The sequence below is a fragment of the Thalia democratica genome, chromosome 2 (assembly GCF_965202585.1).
Source record: "Thalia democratica chromosome 2, ktThaDemo2.hap1.1, whole genome shotgun sequence".
NCBI classification, from domain to species: Eukaryota; Metazoa; Chordata; class Thaliacea; order Salpida; family Salpidae; genus Thalia; species Thalia democratica.
Genome location: NC_139166.1, coordinates 58,399,398 through 58,410,472, shown reverse-complemented (window position 1 = coordinate 58,410,472; position 11,075 = coordinate 58,399,398). Strand labels below are relative to the sequence as shown.

At 27.9% G+C, this 11,075-nt stretch overlaps 1 protein-coding gene across 1 annotated transcript; it reads right to left on the bottom strand.

Annotated features, from left to right (window-relative positions):
* Positions 1-397: 397 nt before the first annotated feature.
* Positions 398-6,628, bottom strand: LOC145828788 (cytosolic phospholipase A2-like). The gene is made up of 16 exons (XM_082936539.1): positions 6,571-6,628; positions 6,034-6,188; positions 5,657-5,770; positions 5,307-5,344; positions 4,952-5,224; positions 4,600-4,731; positions 4,274-4,367; positions 3,732-3,849; positions 2,946-3,082; positions 2,703-2,805; positions 2,357-2,460; positions 2,103-2,175; positions 1,861-2,042; positions 1,135-1,324; positions 759-907; positions 398-574 (listed from the first exon to the last, which is right to left on the bottom strand). The coding sequence occupies exons 1-16, from the start codon at positions 6,626-6,628 to the stop codon at positions 398-400; spliced, it is 2,097 nt and encodes a 698-aa protein (XP_082792665.1).
* Between the last annotated feature and the right edge of the window lie 4,447 nt (positions 6,629-11,075).

The following is an 11,075-nucleotide window of genomic DNA, read 5'->3' as shown; positions in this document are numbered from 1 at the left end:
ATAAAATACACATTAAAAAAAATGTTTTAAGTTCTTTAAAGTTGATATACTTTACAACTTTTGGACAGTCTTAATTAACATGCTAGTGTTAAGTTATTGATGCTTTTAAATATTCGCTTATCTGAAAAAACGACAGTAAAGTGTTAAAATAAATTTATCATTTACTACAATTATATTTTTTAATGTGCACTGTTGAGCTAAGGCTTCAAAACCTGAGCCACTTAAACAGGACACACAAGAGAAAAAAGACAAAAATAAAATGAAAAAATTTAAATTTAGAAGATTGCAATAACAAAGGAGAGAACTCCATTTAGCTTGTTTTGATTCACACAAAACAACAAGCATACAAAACTTAACTAAAAGATTGCAACTTATTTTTAGTAACTTTAATCACTGATCACTGAACTATATCGACTTTTTCAGGGTCAAAAGAAAAGTTGGCTCGGTCTTCGCCGAACTTTGCGACGTACCTTCTTCTTTTTTCCTCGCACGAATGCGTCGCGTCTTCACTCGAACCTGATGCGTTTCTCCTCCTTCGCAGCTCCACGCGGTCAGCAAGAACGTCAAAAATTTTCTAAAAAAAATATTTTACTTTTTTGATTGAAATACTGACGAGTGTTTTATTTGAACGTTTAAAATAAGACGACTCAGTTGTTTACGTACAAAAAGTGACCAGTACACGTACAAAGTAAAAAAAAAACTATTCTAATAAAACTCAATTGTTAGAGTACAAAGATGGGAAAAATCAACATACAAACCTGTTTGTTTATCAAAGTGTTGAACTTGACGAGATCGTGCAAGATCTCAAACTCTTCTTTCTTGTAAACGAAATCGAACGTGGACCACGGGTTGTCTTCCGAGAAAATGTCGAAATCGCCTCTCGTGTCGTCATCTTTTCTCATCACTCCTTAAAAGAAACAATAGCTAACGTTTAAGCAAAAAACTTTAAGTACCACAAGACTAATTATCAAAATATTTTTTAAGTTTATTTGTTTAGGTGTAGCGAATAAAAATAATAGTTATAATGTATTCTTTAAAAAACAATTTCAACAAACAATAGAAGTTGACCAAAATTATTTTTTTCCTTTTTTGATATTTTTATTTTTTTATTCAAAGTTGTTTTATTGAACAAACCGGGTTCGCTGAACTTCCGGTAGGTGACGTTGCACAGGCAAAAGTGCACGACTACCGGGCAGTCAGGGTTTTCTCCGTCGCTGAAAACGTACATCTCCTTCAGTCCCTCCCGCTCGTAAACCTCTTGGGCGTTGATCTTGGGAAAAGGGATTTCGTGCAATTTCGCCCACTTTTCCGCCACAAGCAGGTCCTTTGTTAAAAAAATTTATTTACATTCAGTTATAAAGTACATTCCGTGTAAATAGTTATAGTTTAGATTATTAAACTTGAAAATTGTATTTACGACATTTGATTTTTTAAAAATGGTTTTGAAGTTTAAAATAAAAAGGTATAGTATTTCTTAGTTTGGTTGGTAAAAGTTCGAATTTATAGAACTTTTTTGTTAGCTGATGGATAAAGTTAGTTAACGTTATTGATGTGATTAATTTGTTAACAAAACCTGAAACAAACAGAAAAAGCTTGTATGAGCAACAAAACTCATAGTTTCATTAATAATTTTTTTAATCTTTATTTTTAACTAGTATCACTAACAAGTTTTGTAGTAAAAGTTAAATATTATAAAAAAAACACTAAAGTTTTTATACAAAAAGTTTTAATTAAAAAATTAAGTACTAATAACTATTTCATTCGAAACTTATAAGAAATGTGACAAAATTTATAAAAAGTAAAACTGGATGGAACTATTTTCAATCATCATTGCTTTCTTATAAAACTGTTGAAACCAACCTCAAAAGGGTTCATGTCGTCTTTTTCTCTGCTACTGAAATCAAACGATATTATGACGTCACAACGCCTTTCGGGACGCAGCGCGAGCGGGTAAGGGGTGTTGAGCACGATGCCCGCGTCTGCCAGCAAAACTGCCTTCTTTTTGCTCGGAAACAAGTTCTCTTGCACGTCATCAGCTACCTCTGCTATTATGACGTAATTGACGTTTAAGTTTGTCATTTAGATAATCCAAATCAACTTACCTTCGTCGCATGAACATGAAGTTTTCAACTCTCTCATAAAGTTGAAAACCTTTGCCGCTCTATAACTTCTAGTCTGTTTGTTAAATAAAAGTTATCCAGTTTAGTTTATCTAATTTAATATAATGATTATGAATGTTTGATACATTTAAACAAGTTTTACATTTTTATGAGATATATTCCTAGCGAAAATATGATTAAAACAAAAGGAATATGTTCAGGACTTTAATGCTAGCAAAGTATGTTTGATATCAAACCTTGAAAAATTTCGACTTCATTAAAAGTTGAAGCATAAAATTTGATGATGTTGATGATTTGTCCTTGTTTTCGTTTTGCTCTTGAGCTTCCATAGTTTTCTTTACTTTTTAAAGACGTAAGTTAAATCAATACCATGAACTTACAAACTTAAAAACCTTCTAAATATTTTCAAACAACAATATTGCATTAATATATCACTTTAAGAGCTACTTAAAATGCATTTAAAACGATATTGTTTATTAAAGACTTTACTTTGTGCTCAAACTTTCTACAAGTTATTTTAAAAGAATACTAAGAACTGATAAAATTATATAAAAATATTGTATTTATAAATATATTAAAAACTTAAATCTTCCGGTAATTCATCTTTCTCTCCCGGCACCGAGTAGAAATTTTCTTCTCCTAAAACCCTGTCTAACATGATTGCGTACGCTGAGCCCCATATCCCCTATAAAAATTAGAATTAAAAAAAAAACAGATTATAGAACTAAGATTAGTAGTCATAAAAACATAAAGTCATAAAATACTTGTATCATATTCAGTGCAAAAGATTTAGGCTTTATCTACATTTTACATTTAAGCACAAACCATGAGAAAATGCAGCGACGGTTCCGGGTACTTCTTCGAGATGGCTCCCATGAAAAACTTGCTGTTCAGGTCCTGGGTTCGCACAAAAGTGCCGTACTTTGAAAGCCCCACCTCAAACGGGCTGAACTCCAGCCAGTCTGTTCGTTTTGAATAGCATATTATTGTTGTTTAAGTTTCAAGGTTAGTTTGAGACTTGTAAATTTTGCTCATTGTCTCTAGGCTTTTTACATTTAGTTACAAGCTAGTTATTGATTTGTGACTTACAGTTATCTACAAGCTATATGGTGTGTCATAAAAATGTAATGCTTTACTGTAAAGTATGTCAGTATAATTCTAAGTTTCGCAAATTTATGTTGTATACTAACAAATAATATAATTAACCTGATTAGTTAAAAAGAAAGGCTTATTTCAACGAAGTGTTTCAGGAAAGAGTTGGTAACTAAATAATAGGTTCGATAAAAAAAGTACAGACGTAACTTTTAACTTAACTACGAAAAAAACTAAATAAAACAAAAATTATCCATCTTTAAAAATATTATATTTTCAGAAAAAAGCTGTGTGACAGTTTTTTCTTTTTTGTACTAACGATTTAAAGTTGTGTTCTTTAATGACATTCTTGTTTTGTTTATTACAAGTGCTTAAGTTTAGCATCGTTTCTATTGGTTTGTTTTCTAAAAAGGTTTCAGTGAACATTTGGCAAACAAGTACATTTTAGTAGAGAACTTACTATTAAGGTCTAAATTGCACACGCTTTAAACATCGTAATTTTAATATTAAAACTTGTACCATTGTAAATGTCGGCTGATTCGTTAGATTTGACGTACACACCTGACATCATTGGAAGCGGTGCCTGACCCTTGCTCAATTTATCCTGAAAGTCGGAAAGTTTTGCTGTTTCCACTCTCTGTTAGAGTTTATTATGTTATGGGAATTTGTTATAAAACGTAATTTGCTTGAGTTGACAATAATAAAAACAGTTTGGTGTTAAACTATACAGTCATGGAGTGCAACTAAAGTTGATTATTACGTATTTGTTAGTTATCAAAAATTTTTATCTCAGAAACTATTTTGTGTTAAGTTTGTTCATCTTCTTACCAGAAAAATATATTCAGTTTCTCAGTTATCAATGTTTTGAAGGTAACTTTAAAAGTTATAATTTATTATTCTAAACATTTTTCAAGTGAGTTGTTTAAAATTTTATTTATTTCCAATGTAACAAACCTTACCATAATGCTCAAAAAAGCCTTCAATTTTTTAATTACATGTATATTTTACGTAAAGCAAAGTGATAAAATCTTACATAGCTAAACTTTAATTTTCAAACTAACGTCACTGCCTAGCAAATGCTCCCCAACTAAGTGTCCGAAAAAATCAGTGAAAGTTATTGCTCTTCCATCTTCACATTTTCCAACAATTGCTTTCCTGAAAAATAATTCAATATTTAAATATTTTGTACAGTTGTTAATTTTTGCTTACGTTTTAAAAAGTTCAAGAAAAGTTATATATATAAGCTCGCATTAAACAGCTTCATGCACAATTAAAGAACAATTTAAATAAACTTTCACCCAAAAACCACCTCAAAATGACGTCATAGCATACAGCAAACTAACATGACATAATACCGCGTTAAAGTGACGTCATATGACAAACTAACATGACTTCATATACGTTGCTGGGGCGGAGGAGGCGAACGAAGTGCTTGCACATGTTCTTCTTGACGTCATCAAACGCGTGATCGACCCCGTACTCGGGAAATGAGGGGTGGGCGTACAATGCGGACATACACCTTTGTTGTTTGAATAATTAGAGTTTATTTTCTATTTGAATTATAAAACTTTTACGTAGCTTGTAAATACTAGATTTTTTTAGAACTAACTGTTTGAAAAACAAACATTATTAAGCTTTTTAATTACGATGAGTCAATCGAATAAATCTAAAGTTACTTCGCTATATTAATACTTTTCAAAAACTTGTAATTATCATTCATTTTTACAGCAAAATCTCACCAAGTAGAGCCCGAAACTCCGTTCAGGTAGGTGGCGCAGTCGAGCAGCCCCGTTTCGTGCAGGGCCGAAATTGCTCCGGTAAACCCGCACAGGGCCCTGTACCCGCCCCCGGACCCCAGAACACCGATGCACGGGGTCTCGCTTTCGTTTCTGGGGCCCCTCTCGTTGCCCAGCAACGCCCTCAGGTTCTTGGTGACGATTTTAGAGCGCAGGCGGCGGAAATTTTTTTCTTCCTGACACAGGGCCAGCTCGTACCTCATGCCGTAGTCTTTGCTGTTGTAAAAGTTTTTATCTAAGTAGAGTGCTGAACAGTTTGAAATATTTTTCTTTTTGTTTTAAATCTAATAAAACTCACTTTAGCTTACGTTTGAATTCAACATCTACTTCTGAACCCTTTAAAAACATATTGTATTTGATATAAAAAAGTTTATATTTAATTTTATACTTATAAAAACTGCTATTATCTATTAGTAAATTCGGACTTTTACTTTTGTTTTAAGCACAAAGACAGGTTTGAAAGAAAATTTGCACACTTTTTTTTAATCAATGCGTTAAGTTCATAATTTTCCAGTTATTTAAACCATATCATAAACTTTAAAACTTTATCATTTAAAGTATTGTTATCAACTTTCTCTTACTAAACTTTTAATAACTAAAACGAATTTAATAACTCCAAATAAATACAAGATGAAAATTAAAAAATACTTTAGAAAACTTGAAAGTTTTAACAACGTCTTCGTTTATTTCAATTTCATTTAGATCCAACTGCACTTCACCCATTAGGTTGTCAGATATGTAATCTCCGTCAATAAGTCTTATCTGTATTATTAAAATACTTTTTTAGCGCTTTATCTAGCTATTATAAAGTTTTCAATAACCACATTTAGAGCTCCGTATAAAGCATGTACAAATAAAATTTACTTAGACTATACCGTTAGGATGTTTTATGGTTCAAATCTAACAAAAAGGAAATACAGATTTTTTGGATACTTAATTACAAATTATTTTACTGCATTTAATAAAAGTTTTAACTTATTTAAGCGTGTTATATTTTTGTTTAATCAAAATTAGCAACAAATAACTTTGCAAATAGTAGGCGTTTTCGGTTTAGGGTTGAGGAAGTACTCAAACGTTTCAAACCACTGCGGAAACTTGTCGTTCGGTATGCACTTGGTTTTTTTAAGCGAATCGGCTGTTTTCATTATTTCCACTTCAACGTAGCAATCAGGCTTGTCGACTAAATAAATATTATTGTTTGTCTCCTTATTTATGCTGTTTTTAAATTTGTAAACTTATCTAGCTTTTTAACTCTAAACACCTTCATGTATTTGTTTACAACATAGCTTAGCAGTATATTATTTGATAACATAAGGTCAAAGCAAGTCAAAAATGTTAGCATCAAAATACGAAATATTTCTTTGAACTTTGTTTAGTTTTTGTTATATAGCCTCCACAAAGTTTGAAAAGTTTATGTAACATGTATAGTTGTTTAAAATCTCAGTTAACATATATAAATGAATCAATTTGCCAACACACATGAAGAAGAAAGATTCTTTTATTTTGACTCGCAACAAACTCAGTATATAGATAAATTGATTAATAAGTAAAAAAAAACTAACTTAAGTCCCAGAAAAATCCTTTAGTAATATTTCTTCCTTCCATAACGGTTATTTCCATTAGGTCGCAAAGATTTGCTTTTACCTAGAAGAATCATTTTACTCATGGTTACAGATATAAGTTACAAAATAAAAACATAAAAGATAATTTGTGACTATGAATATCTTTTTTTGAGTTATTAAATGTTTGCTTATCTGCTGTAACATATTAAGTTATTGAAAACATTTATTTGACATATGCTTTAGACTTGATACTTATTTTGTGGAGAAATGTTAAGTAATTATTCGTTTTTCACACATTCAATATAAGTTGCTCTGCTTTGTTAATAAAGTATCGAGCATTTAAAACAAAACACTAGTTTTAATTTTAATAATAAGTATAAAAGTTCAAAAGTCTGTTTTTTAACAAAACTGTTATAAAAATGAAAGAAAAACAACGCACAATTAATTAAATTGAAAGTTTTCAGTTTATCAACAAAATCCATTTTGTACTGAGTAAAATTTATAACTGTAAAAACAGTTTTGGTATACAAACAAACAACAAAGACTTACTCTAAACATAGAAAACTTCTCCGCTGAAATAATATAGTTAAGAAATATTAAAGAATTTTAAATATTTCATAAAAACTACTAATTAAATAAGAGTAAAAAGTTTGGCAATTGTTTACTTCTTATTTAGAACTTAACTTTCAAAAAGGTTAAACTACTTTTAAATCGCTTCTTAAATATTTCAATACGAAAATTGATCTTATAAAACATAAGTTCAAAAAAAAAATTGTGAGTAATTTGTATTAAGAAACTAACTGTTTGCCATGATATTACTTTTGAGTCTTCGATTTTTGATGCAAATTTTTCTTTATATTTATTGATTAGTTTTTAGTAATTTCTTTTAAATAAAAAGTTTTAGCACACGAGTATTTTACGTAAGTTTTAAAACAAAAAAAGTTAGTTTGTGAGATAAATATTACTTATTTAAAGTTTTGTTTGTATTTATAGTTGGTTATTTAAGTATAAAATAAAAAATTCTTATGCTACAAAAACTGTATAACACTAAAAAATAGTTTATATTTAAAAAACAGCTCAATTTTTTTTTCTTATTATAAAAAGATACTAACAAAACATTACATAAACTACGACATTAAACAACTTTTTAAAACACTTAATATAAAGCAGTGATGTTTTTTCTGTTTTTCACAAAAACTTTTGCTACACCATTACCTACTTACTAATCTTTTAACACTTTATTATTAATCACAACTTTGACAAAATTAATGCGTCATACATTGTATGCAAAATGTATACAAAACTAAACCATCAATAACAAAGTATGACCATAATACTACTCAACAAAATTACTCAAACTTACATAATACGCTTCAAGTTAGAATATTAATTTGAGCTCAAGATGAGTTTAATAAAATGAAGGGAGGTATCTGTTCTGTTTAAAGTATTTTAATATATTTTAACAAACTTCAGCTATATGCAAATTTCATGAATTTTATTATTAAAACACAGTTTATCTTATAAATACAGTTTGACAGAACAAAATATTGCTATATTTAATGAGTTTAAAATAAAATTAAAGCGTAAAAGAAAATTTAAATTGTAAAAGAGTTGTTTTAGTGTACTTTCTTTCTTAAATTTGTATATATATATATATAATTTACTACAAAGTGTAACATTTAAAAGGAGGATAATTGTTTTTTATATACTTTTGCATATAACCGAATGATTTAATTTTAGCTGAAGATTATATGCAAAAGCACAAATGAAACAATTTTACTATTTTTTTTTAATGTTACATTTTGTAACAAGTTGTTTTAAAGCCCTTTAAATAGGCTAAGTAAAAATTAATTTAATTAATCTAATTTTGTTTTATACATAGAATAAATTGAAATTATGAACTACATGGACTTTTTCTTAATATAAAAATTTATTGAAAAATGTAAATCTATAAAAAAATTGAACATACTTACTATAAATAAAACCACTCTGCTCAAATTTGAAAATTACGTCATGTTGTTTTTTTATTTAGTGCGATTTATCATTCTTCTACTTAATGCATTGATTACTTACTTTTAATTTAAATAGCTTTAAATCGTTTTACATTAAATGCATGCTTTAACTTTTCATGTATATATATATATATATATATGAATATTTATCTATATATATTTATTTATTTATGTATATCACATAATAAATTAACCAACAGAGTTATTTGTTTTTTTTTTAACGTTAACTAGGTAATTGCTCTTACTTGTACACTTTGGTAGTTAATTTAAATTAGAATGGTGTATTTATAACAACATAAATTTAATTCTACGTAAATAATATCTAAACATGTTTTCCATTCCTTAGCATGAACTTAAAGAGGTTGTCTTAAGGGGATTTTATAATCAGCTAATGCTAGCAATAAACTAGATCATATCAACAACGTCAATCATAATTAGCTTTGTTTCAAACTTCCTGTTTTGTAATCGTTTGCTTGTGCGTAGTTCTACTGCATTATGTGTTGTCATTTAACAGCTTCTTTTAAATATATTGTGCTCTAAATACCATAAAAGTTTTCAAAGTATGTTATCAGAAAAAGGATTATAAATGTTTAGATTTTTTTATATGATAAAAATATTCTATTTGTTAAAACCTGAATATATAATTTAAAAAAAATATTTTCAAACTCTTGTGTATTTTCGCTATAAAAAGTTTTAGAACCAGAAAATTCTGCCTAATCTAAAGACTAGAATTTACTATTTAAAAAAATTGTCAGTTTTGAATATTCAGTGCGTAGATAACTTTTTGATAATGATAGATTTTTCTAATTTTCAATGCAACAAAAAACTTGTTAATATTACAAACTAGCTAATTATAAAGTATTCAATTTATGCTAGAACGATTTGATATGAAATAAATGTTCCACATCTACATTTAAAAACCTCGTTTAGTTTGTATAGTTTTTAATATAAGCATTATCAATTTAAACTTAATACTGTACAAACTTAATTAGTTGATAATATGTAGTCTGCTAATAAAACAATTTTGCAATTTTAAACGGCTAGCAATTATTAAACTATACACTAGTATGTATTTATGCCCAAATAAGATTCAAAATTTATATACGAAAGAATCAATTAAATTTGTAAAAAAAAACCTAATATTACAAGTAAAGCGTTTTTTAATTGTAAATTTCCTATTTTATAACAAAGCGGTCTGATTTTTTTTTAAATTCTAATATCGATTTATTTTTATTTGTACATTGTCTTAGAAATGTTGAAAACATTAGCTTTTAGCCATTCTTTTGTTAGTAGTTTCGACTTAAAAATTGGTCAATTAATATAAAAATTTAAATTTGTAGCAAATTATTAACTTTTTTACATAACACTCTTTTGAACAAAGCTCTAATGCAGTATACTGTTTTATATTTAAACAATACATACTTAAATTCAAACAGTTTAGTATTCAAACTTTAAACCTTGTATATATTTTTTAAAGATTCAAATACTTTTCAGCATAGTTGTAAAACAGATTTTAAAAATGTTTTAGTTTTTGAAAATTAATTATAACTTAATCAATTAAAAATCGTCTTTAAGACAGAATATAAATAAATAAATATTTCAAATTTTGGTTTTTATTTTACTAATAAGCTTTTACTGTTGTTTTTACTGAGATGACTGTCTTCTACATAAGTTAAGAATGCAACAAAAAAACGTTCACTTTTTTTTTAATTGTTCAGCTTCAAAATTACAAACGTCTCATTTTCAAGTCGGCTTTCGAAATTGTAGAAAAACCTTTTCCTCTGAAAAGCTTAAATTTTTACAGCACCTATGATGACAAAACTTAACTACATTTTGTTTATTGTTACAACCAATTACACCGTGTCCTGCATGGTTTCTAATCACTTTCGTTTTGCAAGATGGGCTGAGACAACCGAAGTTTTGTTACCAAGCACGAGCTTTTGGTTTTTCATGAGATCTTTTTTCTTTAAACAAAAAAAAACGACCGCTGAATGATAAAAATACTTATAATTTGAATATTAATATATTATTATTATATAATTGGAATAATATGGAATATATAGTTATACGACAAGCGACTGTGCTCCGATAGCTAATAGTGTTTGTTACAAACTTCTTTGGCAAGAGCCTTCAGGAAAAATAGTGTTTTAACCAACTTGTTTTTCAGCAATCATACAGTCTAGAATTAATTAAGGTTTTGGTTGTACAAATGTTCAAGTGCTGACAGTAAAAAATTTAATAATGCTGAGTTATTTTAATCATATCTTGAAATAAGTTTTTAAAAATAAATAAATTATCATCATAATTTGAATAACTAGACTTACATGAGATTATTTCAAATTATTGAGTAGTTTTTATATGTTGCTTAAAAAATTTTTAAAACATACTAAAAAATTGTATTTTTTTATTAATTTAATGCTTTTGTAAATAATTTTTTCAGACTATGTCTTGACTAACATAATGTTTTTATTTTAACCTACATGAACTTTTTCA

Coding starts and splice junctions, on each gene's coding strand:
- LOC145828788 (XM_082936539.1), bottom strand. CDS start 6,628: ATGGAAATAACCGTTATGGAAGGAAGAAATATTACTAAAGGATTTTTC. Junction 2,806..2,945: donor CGTCGCTGCATTTTCTCATG/GTTTGTGCTTAA, acceptor TAATTTTTATAG/GGGATATGGGGCTCAGCGTA. Junction 1,325..1,860: donor ACGACATGAACCCTTTTGAG/GTTGGTTTCAAC, acceptor TTTTTAACAAAG/GACCTGCTTGTGGCGGAAAA.